The sequence below is a fragment of the Talpa occidentalis genome, unplaced genomic scaffold, assembly GCF_014898055.3.
Source record: "Talpa occidentalis isolate TD23 unplaced genomic scaffold, MPIMG_talOcc4v2.1 talOcc4.3, whole genome shotgun sequence".
Classification (NCBI taxonomy): domain Eukaryota; kingdom Metazoa; phylum Chordata; class Mammalia; order Eulipotyphla; family Talpidae; genus Talpa; species Talpa occidentalis.
Genome location: NW_023603184.1, coordinates 49501104 through 49520645, shown reverse-complemented (window position 1 = coordinate 49520645; position 19542 = coordinate 49501104). Strand labels below are relative to the sequence as shown.

Genomic DNA, 19542 nt, shown 5'->3' with positions numbered 1-19542 from the left:
GTGGACCTGGGTCCTGGTTTCAGTCAAGCTATGAAACAGAGGGCTTGTCTGAGTTGGCTCTTCTGATTGCTATCTGGGCATGAACCTAGAGGCAAAGAACCCAGAGGCAAATAGGAGCGAAAAGTCACCTAATTAAAGTGATGAAATGGTAAAAGATACTCTCTGGCTGGGACATTTTAACCAAAGTTGCACAGCAGCTAGTTTCGATTATTCTAGTATCTTGATAGAATTTGTCATTCTCACTCCCTTCGGTCTCTGTGAGGATAAGTAAGCTTTTACTGAGTGTCCTCTAAGGTTTGGGTTCCTTTGCATGTAACCCTTCTTGAAAGCTGATTAAAGCATCTGTCCTTAATCCTATTTCATCAGAGTGAAGCCATGTTAACAAATGTTGCTGGTAAGAAAAGGATAGTGAAATATTAGTGTTTAGAGTCAAACATATGCCAGCATATAAAACTTGTTGAGATAGACTCTTACTAACCCACCCCATGAGTCACTGGGATAAGTCTTACTAAACCACCCCATGAGTTACCTGAGGAGGAGAGGGCCTCACAAATTTCTTTTACTTTTAGAGACTATTGTCTAATGTGTATAGCCAACATTTTGATTGAACAGCAAAATATACTTTCTAAAAAGGAAATAATAAGTATTATATAACCACCCAGACAGAACTTAAGGAAGATATTTCAAAATTATGAGCCAAGTAAGAGGTGTAAAATGATATATAGTTTTATATATTCTGGCCTAAATTTTTATTTTAAAGCAAACTGTGGGCTGAGTAGGTGGCTAAGCAGGCACAGAACCTGACTACAAGGGCAATATAATTGTGGGGAGCAACCTGATATGCTTGCCTTGTGCTTGAGCTCTTAATCATCTCAGCCAATCAATATATTCCTTTAAAGGGGGAAAGAAGGACAGGTCTCATGGTCACATATTTGTAGAAATGTGGGGCGATTATTCATATAATTATCATATTAATGTTTTTAATAAAGTCTCAGGAAGATCCTTTTTAAAACAGAGCATCCCAAATCTGATTCATTTAAAATCATTTGCTCTGGAATATCTATTAACATTGGGCTGGCGGGGGGGGGGGACTGGGATGCATTTCAGGAAATTATTGTCTAGAGAAGTGGTTTTCAAATCCATTGACTCATTAATGGAATCGTTCATTGATTTAGCAAACATTACTGAAGTGCCCACTGCCAGATGCTATTCTAGGCGCTGGAATACAGGGGTGATGAATAACAGCCAGGGCTTATCCATCATGGAGTCATCACTGTCAAAATGGGTAAACTAAGCACTGTCCAGAGAATTTCTTCTGTTATGTTATATGTACTTAAAGGGTAGTTCTTATTCTGAAACAGAGTTATGCTCTGTTTCTTTAGGTCCTAAAATACCTTTCTTTTTGTAAAATAAAAACAATAGATGATAGAATCATTGAACCCCTTTAAAATGCCTTAGTAAAATGTCACTTCCCAACAATTTGTTGGTAATTTCACTGACACATGAAACCAGACAGCCTGCATCAGTTGCTCTAGAGAGCTCACCCATCTGCGCACCAAATTACACACAGATGTTAAACATCTGAATCTCCCTTCCATGGTTTTCAGCTAATTTTTTTAGTGCCCCTAAAATAATTTCATGGCAGTCCTCAAAAGCTAGAATGTGACACAAAGTCTCACAGAGAACAAATCCTGTGCCCAAAATAGAGGTATAGAAAACTAAGGCTCACATTTCTATTACGTGGAGTCTTATTTCTGTATGATTTATGCTTGCACTTTTTTTTTTGACCAGACAGGTTATTTTTTTAAAGCACATGCTAGCATGGCAATTTTATTTTCTTCCAGGAAATGCTTCATACAGTAAATAAAACTATAGAGGCTTACAGCACAATACCCCCCTTCAGCCTAACATTTCAGTGTCCATTGGTTACTAAGGGGTTAGGTGGTTGTGTTTTGTTTTTTTTTTTATTGCATTGTGCGGTGTTCATCAATTTTGTCTTGTAACAGGTTCAGAAGAAGAACCCAGTCCTGTTTTGAAAACATTGGAAAGGAGAGCTGCTAGGAAAATGCCTTCCAAAAGTTTAGAAGACATATCATCAGATTCCTCAAGTGAGAATAAAATTTGCCCCATCCATTTGTGCTCCCATCTAAGCTTAAACATGCTTATTATGTGCTCTTCTGTGGCCTCACTGCATGCTGTTGTGCACTGGAACCCCTCAAGGGGGGAGGTTAACAGATGAGAATAATCTTTCCCATGTGAACTGAAGAGACGCACTCTAAAGTTGCTGGAACTTTGCTTTAAAAATAGTACATGAGGTTACGAACACTAGGTTTTCTTGAATTCAAGAACCCCAGTTTGAGTGTTTACTCAAGTTTTTAAAGATTGAGGTAGCTAGGAGTACTAGTGGTCCTAGCTGACATTTATAGAGCACTATGTGCCAAGATGTGGCTGAGTGTTTTACTTGAATTACCTCATTTAACTGCGTAAGTATCCTTGAGAGGAACCAATTGTTATCCCATGTACAAATGAGGAAATTGAAGCTCCGAGAGGTTCACAGAGCAGGGCTGGCACTCAAAATCAGCATTAATGAGTGACCATGCTAAGTATTACCATGTTGGATGTCTGAAGAATTTTGCACAGTGTGGAGATGAATTAGTCACTGGTTTCAAGGACTTCCTTTTCTCTTGTATCCTTTCTTTTGTCTTCACTGTAAGCCTGAAGACTCTCTGCCGTGCACTACTTTAGGCACACTGTTCTCCACTGGCTGCCGCTTTAATTGAGGGATTTCTTGAGTATTAATAGAGAGCACAATGTATAGAGGACTTGTAGGCCAGAATAATGAACTTAGAATTCATGATTTCTAGGGCTTTGTTCTTCCTGGTTTTAAGTTGAAATGCACCCATGGGACTAGAGATGATCATGAGAAAATATATTGAGTGCAAGTTAATCACTGCCAAACTCACATAATTTAACACTGACCATTCTCATAGTTAGAATACTTTCTATGCATCCACAGTTGTAACTAAAAATGTCAGAATTTAAAATGGAAAAGAAAAAGCCACTCCACTAAACATGAAAACAGTATTCTCGATTTGGGGTGCACTCCTAACCTTTCCAATTGGAAGGGACTTTGAAGGTCATCCGTTTCAAATCCCACCACCCCCCATGCAGGAATTCCCTCTAAAGCCTCCTCAACAGGTGGCCAGCCCCCACATTAGCCTGAATGCTTCCAGAGAAGGCAAGTTGATCCTTTCATTGTTCAGCCCCAATTGTTCTTCCTGATGTTAGTGAGGGGGGTGAAAAAAAGAATTTGACAATTGGCCTATTTGGCAAACCTCTTGTCTTCTTGAAATGGGGGCTATTTCCATGGTGCAGTTTTAAGTGCTCAGGAATGTGTAGGGTTAAAAAAAAAATCACCATCAGCTGACGGGTATTCCTGCATACTCCCTTCCAAATACCAATACCCACTCTCATACTAGCTTGCCAAGATTCCACTTAGCAGCTGGTCCCCAGTTACATCTCTTCAGTTGACTTCCCAAGCAAGACTCCCAGAGGCATACACAAATGATGATGCATGTACAGAAATATTTGTTAATGACCATGGGCTTGGGAAGGTGTTAGTCATGGCTAGGATCTTATGCTTTCCAAAAAAAAAAGAATAAGGAGGTTTTTCAGCCCCGTGCTGTGCTGTCTCCTGCTGCCAGCCAATTGCTTGCTCTGAGCTAACCCTCTAACTCTTGGGAGTCTGTGTGAAGCAGTGTGCTGATGTAAGCTGCATCGAGGCTGAAATGGGAGCTCCCGCTATGGCACTGGCTCAAGTAGCTAAAGAAAACGTATTTTGGGGGAAGACATCTTGGTTGCACCCCTCACTGCATCTTAACTAATTGCTTCCAACTCCTGGGGCTTCCACAGCAATCTCGTTGTTCTTTCTCAACAAGGGTCATCAGTGTTAACCATTTGTTAATTTCTCCTGAACAGATCAAGCAAAAGTAAATAATCTGCCAGAAGAATTAGTACATAGTGCTGAAGATGGTAAATATCTTTATGTATTTGCATGTCTGTCTGTATTAGCTTCTGGGGTGGTTTGGGCAGTCACCGGGACTGGGACGCAGCTGTTGGATAAATAAAAGAATGTCATTTGCCATTGTACGGTGAATGCTGCTTAAGTTCTGACTTATAGGGCAGTTAATACTAACTGTTTGTATTCTTAAGACTTCTGCGGGTGGTAAAATTGTGAGGATCTTATTAGAGACCTTTGGGAAGTGAGGGTTTCTATAAATAGCAAATTGTATTTTGGGGTATCAGCTGTGTTTTGCTAGTCTGACTTGCAGAAGTTCTCGTGAAGGCAGGAAGAGTGCAGTAGGTTTCTGGGTTATTTCTCTGTTTGATTCTCAGTCTCAGTCAGCAGTTAGATCTTTCTGGGCACAACTGGTAAAGGAAAGGGTCTCAGAACAGGAGTGGGATTCCTGCTTCTGTTCATATAGAGAACTAAATATAGACTGAAGATAGAATTAATTGTTCTGATATTTAGGACCCAGAAGATCTTCAAGCTTGTGAATGAAACAGGTATTAGTTAGTTCGATTATAAAATGCATAGGGTGAATAATATCTTAGTGGGGTAGAGCTGAAAATTAGTCTGATTTTTATAGTTCAGCATTTACTCAAATGTGTAATTTATATTTATGTGGTAGATTTTTCTTTTACTAAATTGCCTTTACCATGATAATGTGTATTCGTGTAAAATGCAGCAACACAACTCCTCAAAGTTCATCGCTTACTTTAATGTGATAATTTTGGTTTTTTATTATGTGTTTAAAACCTCATGGAAGTAGATGGAGCAGGGATTTTTATCTTTACTTCACAGATAAGAAAAGCTCCAAGAAATTAAATGACTTGTATCTGATCCTGTAGCTAGGCAGTCAGAGGGAGGGTAGGGAATAGAATCTCAGCTTCATTACTTCTAGTTCAGTGCTCCTTCATGGTCCATGCTGTGGGTTAGTAATCAGGGGAGAGATACAGAACATCTCCCATGCCTGCTCTTAGAGTTGCAGTTGAGCAGGTGATCTTAAAGAGGCTAATGAAGAGTCACAATGGGGAATGGATGAAAGCGAGCTGAAAACTTGTCAGACATATTCAGCAATCTCAGTTGTGAAACTAACATATGAGTTGTATTTTCATGTCTGTTTAATCTTCTGTTAAAATGGTATTTATTCTCAATGTTGCTCTTCTGAGTAGATAAAAAAGCAGATCAGGAAGCAGATACAAATGAATGCATTCCAGGAAGTGAGTAGCAGGATCTTTCTTATAAATGACTAAATGTTGCCACTCTACATGGTGTTGAATATACTGAAATAACTAACCCCTTAATAACAGTATTTATTATTGGTACTAAATGCCTGTAATTTACAAAACTATTTCATTCTGACAAGGGTTCTATTAAAAATATTTTACTATTGCCTGTCTTAAAAATTTTTATTTTCTATTAGAAAGAGTTATATATTTTCAAATGGTTTTATATTTTCAAATGGTTGTATATTTTCAAATGGTTTCATGGTTCCACTAGCAAGATTTATACATTTTCAAAATTTATATGTATACATATATGTTAAATATATTTGTTATTACCGAGTAGTATTACATTTTGTCAGTCTCTCAGCTCTTTGTGCCTAAAATCAAGTTGGTAACTTCTAATATCACTTGACTTTTATGTCACATTATGGTGTTGAGTATTGTGTTTCTCGTGGCCTGTACAGAAGACTGCAGATGTGAAGCAATTTACAATTTTTTAAGACCAAAGAAACTGTACTTTGATGATTATTATGTGGTATGGCTGTATGTGCCTCTCTACATATCTGTGGAAGCAAATTTTATGATGTCCAGGGTTCTTACAAATATAATATAATATATTTAATAAGCTATGAGTTCAAAGCTGAACTTGAACAGTATATGTTCAATATATAAAGCAAGTCAACATCTGAATTTTAAAAAAATAAATGTGTATTTGTGGTGGCTAATGTCTATCAACTAATTAAATCCAGCAAACAAAGGTGACAATCATTCACTCTTTTCTGTTCCACCTTAAGGGTGATGTGCTTAGCTGTCACTGCTGTCTTGAGGACAGATACACATTTAAAAAAGGTGTCTGTGGGTCCCAGCAGAGCTTTCCAGTTTCATAACCCTAGGCACTTGATGGAGGGATGGGAAGGGGGTGATGATAAAAGTGCCAGCCCTCAGGAGTCAATAGGATTTTTTATAACAATTTTCCCAACAGTCTTTGGATGTGTTAATAGGTGTTAATGAGAAGAGCAGCTAAATGAAGGGACCTGAAGATAGAGAAACAAAGTGCTGATGCTGGCAGGCAGTGATAGCTAGTCTGAAATCTGAACCCTTCCTCATGAGGTCCTCCTGCTTCAGAGATGGAGGTGCTGAGCTTTGGCACCTGATCAACAAATTCTTAAGAACTACTTAGGGAAGAAAACAATACAGGCTCCCGCCTTTGTGGATGTCCTCTGTCTGACTGCTGAGGAAGAATCAAGACTTCTGTCCCTTGAGAGTGTTGGGTAAAGAGGCTTTTCCAGTTGTATTTGAACTGGCAGACACTTAAGTTGCGGCATCTTATTTTATCTTCCTATGTCTTATTCAACATTTAGCCTGAGGAGTGAAAACAAAACATAGTAATAGACCATATGTGCCTATATATCCGTATCTTCATTTACCACCTCCTATTTTGCTGAGTTTTTGGTCAAGGTCATTAAACTAATCATTAATTATTAATTTCTTCTTATCATATTTTCTAAAGTGACTGATAATGTCTAAACCAGGATTATTCTTTTCCTCTAGTGAAGAGTGTATTCTTGCCACAAGACAAAATCAAACACATGATCAGAGCATAAATAACTAAAGCCAAAAAATGCACAGTTGACTACACTGGGGTAGTGTGTATGTACTTTGAAAATGAAACAGAGCAGAGTAACTTGTTTGCATACTCTTTGGGCTAACTGTGTCCTCATGGGACCCATTCTTACTTCCCTGCCAGTGTAAGTCACCCAAATACACACACACATGCACATTATTGTTTAATGGGAAGTGATTAAAGCAGGTATATTGTAAGAAGTCATGTGACTTCCACACATATAACTTACTGGTATCAGAAAGAAAGCATACACTACATTTTCATATTAATGCAGAGTAGCCTAACTTGAATCATTTAAACTTGGTATGGTGACATCACTATTGAAAATTTTCTTGCTTTGACAGGTTTCTGAATAATTTCTACTTTCAAAAAACAGATTTGAAATTGTAGTCTTTCAATAAGTTTGAGTGATAATTGCTATCAGAGAAGTAATCCCACTACTAAGCAAACCTTCTCTTTAGACTCAATAGAAAGACATTTTTGTTATGAGTTGGAAAGATCCTTGCTGTCCAATGAAATAGTTTTTCATCCTATAGCATGTTAAAAATATATCTCAAGGAGATGAACCAGAAAGTTACAGAATTTGTGGTTTGAAACTCTGATGTGAAAAAATAAGTTAAAAATGGTTCACATTGACTGTATTCTTTAATATAATACAAATCCAGCTCCAACTCAATAAGAACGAATAGTTTTCAAATACTCATTTTTCTATTTGGTTCAACTCCTTGCTAGTTCAATTTAATATATGAACACTGCATGTTGCTTACCTATGATCTTCTGCATGTGAATTACTTACTGTACCTTTAACTTGTTTATGAAACAAAGTGTGTTTTCAACTTATGCCTAATGTTGTCTGACAATTGTAAGAATAATTTTGAATGGAAATGCTGCCGTTTAGTTTCCACAGTGCCTTCACAACCTGATAATCAGTTTTCCCACCCTGACAAACTCAAAAGGATGAGCAAGTCTGTTCCAGCATTTCTCCAAGATGAGGCAAGTTTGTCTTTTTTACCTTCAGAAAAAGGGAACCAATGTAGGTTGGATTTGCTATGCCAAGGTTGGTGTGTGCCAAGACAGTGGCAGAGACTAAAGTGTCCCTCCTCCCCTGCTTTCTGGCCACCCTTCTGTCCATTCTTAGACTTTAGATGAACTGACCCTTCCCTGTCATATGAGTAGCGGTAGTGTTGTTGACCCTGGAACAAGGCAAGGCATTTCTCATTGACTCATACTGTAGTTCCTTTTGGTCAATGAAGTCAAATCACATAGATTTGGGAATGTGATTTTTGTTTTAAAGTGGTTACAAAGTAAGAAATACAGGCATAAATATGTTGGCATGAACTAATTATTGGATGTAGTTTAGAGTAGAGTTGATTTGTGAAAGCTTAGTCTAGGTGGTGTAACTAGATTGAAAACATTTGTTAAAATAATGAAGTAGCGATGACATAATTCAGAAGGATCAACTGGGTATAGGTGCTTTGCATACATGATCTCATTTAATCCTCCAACAACCCAGGAGTGGACACCTTCATTATCCCCTAATATTACAGATGAGGAAACTGAGATTAAGAAAGGTGAAGTAAGCTCACTCAGCTAGAAAGGGGTTGAGCCAGGACTGAAGCCCAGATCTGATCCCCATGCTATGAACTACTAACCTACTCTTCCCTGAATATCTAGTATGCACCAATCATTTAATTTTGATTCTGATAATCATTCTCACTAGTTAAACATAGTAGGCAATATGTTCTCCATTTTATAAAAGAAGAAATGCCTCAGAGAGGTTACGTAACTTTCCCCAAATTCAACAGTTACCAAAAAGTAGATAAAAGATTCTATCTCAGATTTCTTGACCGAATTAAGATCCCATGTTTTGTGGCCCTGCTGTGAGGAAAGAACCTGAGCACTTGAGTCAGATAAGCCCAGGCCTGGCAATGCCACTAGTTTGTTGTGTGTTTATGAACAACTCCTTAACTTCCCTGAACCTGGTTTCCTAATAACTATTGTATAAGTAGGTACATGAGGAGTCTGAGAGAATGCAAGGAAAGTACATAACACTGTGCCTGATACATAGGAAGCACCCAGTACATGTAATGTTACTATTTGTGGTTTTGGTCTGATTTTTGATGTTAAAATATAAGACTTCATCCTTAATAGATGGATGTAAAGAAAGCTCTTTACTATGCATAAATTATATCCCTTCTCCCCTGTTTGCTGGCCACCCTTCTGTCTATTTTTAGACCTTAGATGAACTGTATCTGGAATACTCAGCCCCTGGATGTGCTTAAGAATCCATATTATAGCTTCCTTTGGGACAAATCTCTCATTTTTTTTTGTGACTAACTCATAGTGGAAAGCGAACCTTAGGCATCTCATAGAGTTCTTATGCATTCAAAGTTTTATAAATTGCTTTGTTCTTGGTTGGTCATATGAATAAATCATATAATATTTGAGAAGCAAAGAATAACAGTTTTTGCTTTTTACTTTTCTCCTCGCTTCAGTTTTAACACTCTCATTGTGCCACATACAAGAGTCCAATTCCTTTAAATTTGTGCATCAGAGATAGCAAATAAGCGGTATCATTTTACCTTTCGAAGTAAATGGGGATGAACTGAGCATTAAAGAAATAGAGATGAAGTAAGGCCCTTTTCCTTTGTCAGCTGTCCACTGAGGCTTAGCATCAGTCATATTTGTTGAATGCCAGCTATGTGAAAATCGTTGTTCCAGGTCAACAAGACAAGGTTCCACCAGTACTGAATTCCTCCAGTAATTCACTAATGAACTGATATACTAGGCAGATTGTAGTATGTGCTACAACAGAGAGAAGTGGACTTGGTAAGCATTGGGGGAAAGTGTGACAATAGAAACATTAAAAAGGGATGAATTTTTTTTATTCCTTGAGTGGAGAATTCTTATTTATGAATTTATAAATTCTATGTTATAAATTTTGTTTTTCTTTAACTCCTTTCTTAATCTGCATTAGAATTGGCATTCATTATATTGATACATAATTGCATGGCCTGGAATAACTTGGCACGAACTAACTACTCCTCCATAAATGTGTTTCCCTAACCCCAGGAGTCATTGAACTGCATCATAAACTCTAATCCCAAAAGGAACGCATTATGAATCATGAAAATTTTAAGTTACCATATAATAAGCTTTGATCTAAATATAATAAAACTTATTGTTGCCACTTTTCTTTCTTGATCTAGATAAATATTTCCTGGGATATATTTAAAATATCTTACTGATTATTTTTTTTCAAAAGCATGTTAAAATGGCTAGAATATATAGTTGAATGTACTTCCTCACAGCAGCAAAAAGATAAGTACACCAACACCATAGAAATACATAAAAGGTGTTTTAAATCCATACATATATAATGTATTCATGCACATACATGCATGAATGTAAACTCTTAGCTGAAACAGATCACACTAGCATTTCTTTATCCTAATTTAATAGTGTATTAACTGAAAGGTTGGATTTTTAGGGAAATTAAAGCCATGTTAATAATGAGAGGAATTAAGCATGACATTTGATGTCTGACATTCCATCTTAAGGCTTTTATTTTCTGACTTAAGTTAATTTCTCTCATATATCAATAAAATCCTCCAAACACTATAAATATATAATGTTAAGATCATAATAGTGCAGCCTTGTGTAGCACCTTGGGTCCACCTTGTAGGTGTAGGAACATCACATTATTTAGGTGGCTAAACTCTGCCCTCACCCTTAGGTGAGGTCCAAGGCCGACCACCCACCACACCCTGAATCCCACAATCTGGCAGTAAGCACGAGTGTGTCCTCTGACCTTGGGAAATATCATAGGTCAGTGGGAGACCGAGATATATGCTCTTTGCCTAAATAGAGATTCTGATCTTGACTCATTCTGAATTTAAATTTTGTGTATATGATGTTTTTTAGAGTGATGACAGAGAAACAGACACAGCATCAGAAAGCAGTTACCAGCTCAGCAGACACAAGAAGAGCCCCAGCTCTTTAACCAATCTTAGCAGCTATTCTGGCATGACGTCATTGTCTTCTGTATGTAAACAAAAGCTCTGTGTTAATACCTCTGCTTCTGTGACCCTTACCCTGCCATGCTCCCACTACTGTAAAGGGCCTCCTATTGTATTTCTCAGATTCCAAAGGCACCAGCCTTTTTCTCTAACCCACAATTAGCTTCTGGCTAGCTTATCTTCCTCTCTCCTTTTTATTAAGCATGATGAGTTCATTTATATTATTTTTTTTAAGTAAGTACTTTAAAAGTACAACTAAAGTATCAATAAGACAAACCACTACATTTTTCTGTGCAACAGATTGCATAACTTTTATAAAGTCTGTTTATGTCAGATAAGCTTTTGTATGCTTTTTGCAGATATAGAATTATACCTGTATTTTAGCAAGACTGGTGAATAAAATTATAGTTATTCACATTTTAAAAATAGGACTGATTCTTCACTTAAACTAATAGAAGGATTCAGAATAGGATTTTATAAGAAAAATCTCTGAAGTCTAGTTAATCATATTTGATTTTGAAATTTACATAGAACTTTCTTTCACAAAGTGAGCTGGTTATTTGTGCATGCAGTCTGAAGCATGTAAATACGTATGTAAATATATCTGCATTTCTCAAACCTTTTTTGGAGCCTATTTTAATTGAATTTCTGGTAATAAAAATCTAATGTTTGGCTTTGAAACGGCCTTGTAAGTCATCCATTTTCTTCTGTTCCTGACCTCTAAAAGCTGATGACTCAGAGTATGCATTTTTCTTAGATTCGCTGGATAGATAAAAGTAAAATTCCTTTTTATTTATCCATTTTGTAAAAATTGGACTTTTTTTTTAAATTTGCAGTAACAGTGGCTAACAACACTGTATATGATTTCATGGTAAAGGTTCACACTTCGCATGTATGTTACATCATTCCCAGCACTCAAGTACCCAATATCCTTCATCATGGTCCACTGGGCTGCCTCCCTTTAATGCCTGCCCACACCCTCCCATGCTGGTAGCCTCGTTGAGTGCTTGGAGTAATGTGGCACTGTGATTTGTACAACTGGGTTTTCTCATATACTTTTTCTTTAATATTTTAAATACTAAGCATGCCTTAGAATGGCACTCTGACTGCCCCTTAGCATAAAGTCAACCTGCTTTGAAACCAGCATCTAAATGACTTTGCATTTCACTTTTCATCTATCTCTTTTAGAGGCAATTTTTTTTAAAGATTTATTTATCTATTTATTTATTTATTTGTTTGTTTGTTTATTTATTTATTTATTTATACAAGCACTGGGTACAGTCAGAAGCGCGGGAGGGTGAGAGAATTCACCAGAGCCAAATTGGGGAGCAGAGCAGGCAGAAGGACCGAAGTACACTGCTGAGGGGAGCAGCAGGCGGCAGGAGAGGTCTGCGCGCCATGTGGGACCCTCCTCTGGTGGCCAGGGAGCAGCCGGGGATGGAACCGGCGCTGCAGAGGCTGCGGGCAGCTTCACAACCCAGCGCTCAACCGCTGCGCCACCGGGGAGGCCCTAGAGGCAATTTTTTAAAATTCTAGAGTCGTCATGTATATCATGTCAGAGTGTCTGTGTTGATATGTCTTTATGCCATATCAAATTAACTGCTTTTATATGCAAGATGGAGAATTAATGGCAAGCAAGGATAACATCCTTGATCCTGTGTTGAGTTCAAGAATGAGATAGAGACGAACTCTACCTATTTCCAATGTTTTCAGGTGAGTGGCAGTGTGATGAGCGTTTATAGTGGAGACTTTGGCAATCTGGAAGTGAAAGGAAGTATTCAGTTTGCAATTGACTATATGGACCCCCTGAAGGAATTGCATGTCCTTGTGGCCCAGTGTAAAGACTTAGCAGCAGCAGATACTAAAAAACAGCGTTCAGACCCGTAAGTACATTTTGGAGTCACCACTTCACCTTACTTTTCAAATTCTTAATCTTACAGAAATTGGGAAGGAAAGAAAGTAATTGAAAGGAGGGTATGTGTATGACTGTGTTAAAAGGAATGTTTGAAAAATTGGGGGAAATGCTATTTTATTTAATTCATAAATTCATATGCCAAAATTATCAAATAATGAAAATGTTAGATGTTGATTTATAATGATGCACACCTGAAACTTATATCATGTTATCATGCACTGTTATTGCAACAAAAAAGTTCTAAAAAATTAAATGTCAGAGAAGCACAAAATATTTCAAATTAGAAGAGACCGCTGAGGTCATCCTGTGTGTGTGTGTGTGTGTGTGTGTGTTGGGGGTTGGGAGTTGTTACATTTTTTACAGACAAGGAAACAGAGGGCAGCAAAGATAAGCCACCTATTTAGATAAATTCAGATAACAGCAAAATGAGGAATGAAAACTTTTGTTTCCCTCTCCCTCCCCTTGCTTTGCTGTATTCCTCAGATCTATGGTCAGCTTGCTAGTTTTGAATTTTTCTTGACCTTTTGTTTGGCCTTCTCTGTGTTCCCCATATAAGTGAGACTATCTGACATTTATCTTTTTCTTTCTGACTTATTTCAGCCTGCATAATTCCTTCCAGCTCCATCCATGTTGCCACTAATGGCATGTGCTTGTCCTTTTTGATTGCCGATTAATATTCCATTGTGTAAATATACCACAGCTTTTTGATCCATTCATCTATTTGGGGGCATTTAGGTTGTTTCCTTCTCTTAGTTATTGTAAATAATGCTTCAATAAACATAGGAATGCAGGTTTCCTTTTGAATGAGAGCTTTTGTGTCCTTTGGGTATATTCCTAGAAGTGGAATCACTGGATCATATGGTAGATCCATTTTTAGTCATTTCAGGTCCTTCACACAGCTTGCCATAGTGGCTGGATTAGTTTACATTCCCACCAGCAGTGTAACAGGGTTCTTGTATTGCCACATCATCTCTAGCATGTGTTGCTTCTGGTGGTGGTTTTTCATGCAGGCCGTTCTCTCTGGTGTGAGGTGGGATTTCATTGTGGTCATGATCTGCATTTCCCTCATAATTAGTGATGTTAAACATCTTTCCATATGCCTGTTGGCCATTTGCATTTCTTCTTGGGAGAAGTGTCTTTTTAGCCTTTTTTTTTTTTTTTTTTTTTTGTGTCTTGTTTATACATGCACTGGGTACAGTCAGAAGCGCGGGAGGGTGAGAGAATTCACTTGCTTCTGCACGCCATGATCGAACCGGCGCCGCAGAGGCTGCGGGCAGCTTTTGCGTTTAGCCTTTTTGCCCATTTTTTGATTGGGTTTGCTTTGTTTTTCCTTTTCTTTTTTTTAAAGATTTATTTATTTATTTATTTATTTATTTATACAAGCACTGGGTACCGTCAGAAGTGCGGGAGGGTGAGAGAATTAATTCTCCAGAGCGGAGAACAGAATAGGCAGAGTAATGAAATACACTGCTGAGGGGAGCAGCGGGCACGACAGGAGAGGTCTGTCGCGCCATGTGGGACCCTCGCTGATGGCTGGGGATGGAACCGGTGCTGCAGAGGCTGCGGGCAGCTTCGCAGCCCAGCTCTCAACCGCTGTGCCACCAGGGGAGGCCCTGCCTTGTTTTTCTTGAGCTGTGTAAGCTCTTTGTAGATCTTGGCTATCAGTCCCTTGTCAATCATTTGCTGTGCAAATATTTTCCCATTCAGTGGGGTATCTCTTTGTGTTGATTAGTGTCTCCTTTTCTGTACAGAAGCTTTTAGTCTGATATAGACCCAGCTGTTCATCTTCCCCTTTGCTTTCCTTGCTTCTGGAGAAAAATCCTCAAAGAAGTTTCTGAGGTTTATGTCGTGGAGTGTTTTGCCCATGTTTTCTTCTATGTAATTTATGGTATCAGGTCTTACATTCATGCCTCTTATCCATTTGGAGTTGATTTTTGTGTATAGAGTGAGATAGTAGTCTAGTTTCATTCTTTTGCATATTGCAGTCCAGTTTTCCCAGCACCATTTATTGAGGAAGCTTTCCTTGTTCTAGATCCTTTATTGTAGATTAGGTGACCATATATGTGTGGTTTTATTTCTGGGCTTTCAATTCAATTCCATTGGTCTGTTAGTTTGTTTTTGTTCCAATACCATGCTGTTTTTATTATAACGGCTTTGTAGTATTATTTGAAGGCAGAGTGTAATACCTCCAGAATGAGGACTTTTAACTCCAATTTCTTTCTGTGACAGTCTCAGACTTTCTCTGAAATTAGGGACTTGTGGGGCATACTTCATAATGTGCAGTGATGCAGAAATAGTTTAAGATTCTAGAATGAGGCAATTTTCCATATTTAAATTATATCCTACAAAAGAACTTTAGGGGGATTTACCAATTCATCTTTTTAAATCACTGGTTTTAGTTGTATTTCAGGTTATTTGCAAAAGGTGAATACTATTACCCACTGGTCCCTATGCAGAAGTCTGATTCTTAATTATTTTGCTAGCATATGCCCAATCCTTTGCATTTTTATAAAAATAAATGGGTTCAATATCTTTCTTTTACATGGAATATGGTTTGATTAGATATGTTAAGTATTTTTTTCAAGAGACTAACAAAAACCTTTTATAACAAAGTCTGCAAGCACCAAAGCCTTTTCTTAATAGGAAATAAGCCAGGAGAATGATGTTTGTTGGCCCTCCTTCCCCAAAATAGGTGGGGTTAAAGGAAAAAAGGAATTCAGTTAGCATTGTTTTAAGATTTACAAAACAATATAAAATGATCAATTCCACTGAAAATCTAAATGTTTAAGTATAAAGATGTTGGTGAGAAGATTTATTACTTACTGCTTTTCTCAGTGTCCTAAAATACATATTTCTGTCAATTTCCAATGTATTTTTAAAGGTAAGAGATGGAAATATCACCTTAATTTTCTCTGACCTTTTTATCTGTTCAATTCTCTTTTTAGATATGTAAAGAGCTATTTGTTACCAGACAAGGACAAAATGGGCAAGAAGAAAACAGCTGTAGCGAAGAAAACTTTGAATCCTGTGTATAACGAGATCCTACGGGTATCTATGAACTAACTCTCTGGGAAAATCCTACATGTGACCTATGCATTTAAGTAGCTGTCTTAAGAGACTGGGTAGTGTCTCTACGGATGAAATCTTTCACCAAGAGAGAAGGAAGAAATAAATGTTTTCTGAGAATCTGCTTTGTATGAAACTTAACGCTGTGAATGTGGTATACATTATCTCATTCACTCCCTAGCTGCATCTCACAGATGAGGCAAATGAAACTTAGAAAAATAAAGTAACTTGTTCAGTTTACACAGCTGATAAAGTTGAGCATTGCTACCAAGATGAAAAGCACTATTCTGATCATGTTATTTCTCTGCTTAATCTCTTTTAGGATTCCTTTACCTTTAGGGTCAAGTCCATCCTTGTTTCCATCCATCCCTTCACAACTTGAGCTCCAGCTCATGTTTCCATTTCATTGTTTTTGTCCAGTCTGACTCCTTTCTGTTCCTTGGAGGAACTACCTTTTCTCACACTGCTAGGACTTTGTTCCTTGAAGCTGGAACATTCTTCCCCATAGTCTCATTAACATGCTTCTTCCTGTGATAAGTTGTCATAACCTTTTAGTTCCCCTGCCATCTGCAACATCAGTCATCTTATTTCAGCATAGGGTAGATTAGCACTCAGCACTTAACAGGTAGTTTAACTGTCTGCTTTCCCACTAAATTGTAAATTCTGTGAGGGCAAGGGACCAACTCTTATTTATAAGCATTATACCCTTAAGTTAGTGACCTTACCTGTCTGTACTTGAAATCTGCAAAAGAGAGATAATAATAATACCTACCTACCTCAGTACTGTGGACATCAAAGAGTTAATATGTGTGAAGTCATCAGCATATATTAAATACTTAGTAAGTGTTGACACTTGTACAGTGTCTGGCGTGGATTCAAAATAGGAAAGACAGGTAGTTGAACAGCTAAATACAAAGTATGTTTGGCTCAAATACGCATATTATGTCCCAAACTGCATCACGCTGAAAATTTAAAACCAAAAATATAAGAAGTGTTATTCATTCCCTCTTTCTGAAAATTCCATCCAAGTATTTTATTTGATTATCTTTGGAGGAAAGAAGCAACAGTTAAACTAGCTCTCACTCATCGATGGGTAAATTTTCTGTAGCAAGTATTTAATTACAGTTTGACTATGCTATATCCCAGCACCCCAGTTATTACTACTTCAACCCTGTATTCAAGAAATGCCAACTGATTTAAATGGTAAACTCAGAGAAAGGCAAGTCTGCTCTAACCAAAATGGATATTCAAGTAGTACATCAAATAGAGATTATTTTTAGATTAGAAGTATCATTATCCTTTTCATGATTATATGTAATCATGGATTGCCTACATTTAAGATGAAAAATTGTTAGGACGCCAAATATTTTCAACTTTTCCACATGAAGTAGGAAAAAACAAGTATTTTTCTTTGTAAAATACTTGCCCACGCAGGATATTGATAGCGGGAGAGGTTGTATGTGGAGGCAGGTGGTGTATGGAACTCTGTATCTTCCCCTCAATTTTTTATGAAACTAAAATTGCTGTAAAAAGCAAGTCCATTAAAAAACACTTTGTTCTTGGATAGAAAATAGATCATTAGATTAAGCTTCATTTGTATTTTCAAATTAAATTAAATTTGATTTATGTTGTAGATAGGTGTGTTGATAGAATTGACTTACAGTTAAATATAGAACTATTAAAAGCCTACCGAGTAAAAAAGTGAATAATTGGCTTTGTTTTTAGCAATCTATTACTGCTATGATACGATCTATTAGCTATGATATTTGATCCCCAGTTGGCTTCGCACAAGGGAAAAAGAAATCCGTTTTGTGAAAGATGGATTTTAGCTCTTTGAAACAAGATACTTAGAATATGGTGACTTTGCAATATTCCTGAGACTTGAAACCTAACAGATGAGAATATCTCATCCACAAAGATGACTTTTATTTTTTTCACTTTTCATGTCTGTGTCAAAATTTTGACATAAAGTAATATTATTTACCACTTGAATTTCCTTCTTTGACCTGCAGTATAAAATCGAAAAGCAAATTTTAAAGACACAGAAGCTGAATCTCTCCGTTTGGCATCGGGATACTTTTAAGCGCAATACCTTTCTAGGGGAAGTGGAACTTGATTTGGAAACTTGGGACTGGGAGAACAAACAGAACAAACAGTTGACGTGGTACCCCCTGAAGCAAAAGGTGAGTCTGGAGTTTTTTGGTTGGTTGGTTTGGAGTCTCGTAAAGGAAAAAGCTACTATTAAATTGCACTTTAATTCAGAATGCTTATCCATATTGTGGGACTATGTATCTTTTCACTCTGTCCGTGTTTCTCATGTCTTTTTTCCCGTTTCTGTGCTTCAGCTGCTTGTTTTTTGCTAACCCATCTTCAGTTCAGTCATTTTCTCATCTGCTGTGTCTAATCTGTTACACCCATCTATTGGTTCTCAGTAATTATACTTTACAGATCTATATTTTTATTTGATTCTTTTTATAATAAAGGTTCTACTTCTCTGCTAATGTTTTCCATCTTAATATTATCTTTATGAATATATTAATCAGTTATTTAACATGTGTATCTGAAAATTCTAATATCTTAAAGTTTTATAGGTCTCTTGTCTTTTCATATAATTTATATTTTTTAATATACTTGTTATATAATTTACAAAATTATACTAAATTAGAAATGTAATTGGAAATTATGTTTATTCAAGTATTAACCTACAGCACTGTGTGTGACTTAGAGGTATAGTTTCCCACCTCTCTGAATGTCTGGTACCATACCATGCCCACTGCTAATACCTAATAATGTACCATAATCCCTTGGGTGACTTTCCCCTTCTTAGCTATTTTTTTAATCTTAGTTTGGTAATTTTATCCTTTATCCTGATATGCCTGCTCGTTTTATTACATGCTGGACATTTGTCTATGAAAAATTCTAAAGATAGTTTGAGAGGATTTACTGTTTCTTTTGACACACAGAGTCCCTCTCCCGCCTCCTCCCCTGCATGATGTCTCTGATTTATAATTGTCTGTTTTTGCTTTGCTGTGTTTTGTACTGTTATTATTTTTTTACACTGATGTCTTATTTGGTTCCCCTATATTCCTGCTACAAATGAAACCATCTGATATTTTTCTTTTTCCTTCTGATGTATTTCACTGAGCATAATTCTTTCCAGCTCCATCCACGTTGCTGCGAATGGCATGAGTTTATCTTTTTTGATTGCTGAGTAATATTCCATTGTGTATATGTACCACATCTTCTTGATCCAGTCATCTATTTTTGGGCATTTGGGTTGTCTCCAGGTTTTATCTATTGTAAATAGTGCTGCAATAAACATAGGGGTAGAAGAGGCATTTTTAGTAAGTTCCCAGGCATTGCTGATGCTGGCCTAGGTACCATACTTTGAAAACCACTGACTTAGGGTATTTTCTAAGACCATTCTTCCTTACCTGCCCACAATCCTGCCTCATGAGAAAGCCAAAAGTCCTGCTAAACTTCTTATTCTCTTTCTGCTGGGAATTTTTTGCTTTCAGTTTGGGTCTACTGAAAAATCAGCTAGCGCCTCTAAGTAAAAAGCAGAGAAGAATATCAGTCTCCAAGATCTTGCCCATTTGAGTCCTATCATAATAATTATAGGTTTAAAA

General features: G+C 37.2%; 1 protein-coding gene across 12 annotated transcripts in view; it reads left to right on the top strand.

Moving 5' to 3' along the window:
* Positions 1–19542, top strand: part of SYTL2 (synaptotagmin like 2) — a 104700-nt gene that overhangs the window by 77087 nt on the left and 8071 nt on the right. For 3 of the 12 annotated variants that reach the window (XM_054699579.1, XM_054699576.1, XM_054699577.1), the window contains 8 exons: positions 2007–2108; positions 3979–4032; positions 5233–5283; positions 7812–7906; positions 10838–10957; positions 12646–12815; positions 15793–15895; positions 17926–18096. In XM_054699579.1, the coding sequence (XP_054555554.1) occupies positions 2007–2108; positions 3979–4032; positions 5233–5283; positions 7812–7906; positions 10838–10957; positions 12646–12815; positions 15793–15895; positions 17926–18096 (866 nt within the window). Of the gene's footprint in view, positions 1–2006; positions 2109–3496; positions 3577–3794; positions 3819–3978; positions 4033–5232; positions 5284–7811; positions 7907–10837; positions 10958–12645; positions 12816–15792; positions 15896–17925; positions 18097–19542 lie in introns of those variants that run through there. The other 9 variants (XM_037523072.2, XM_037523068.2, XM_037523073.2 and 6 more) reach the window with 6 other exon arrangements.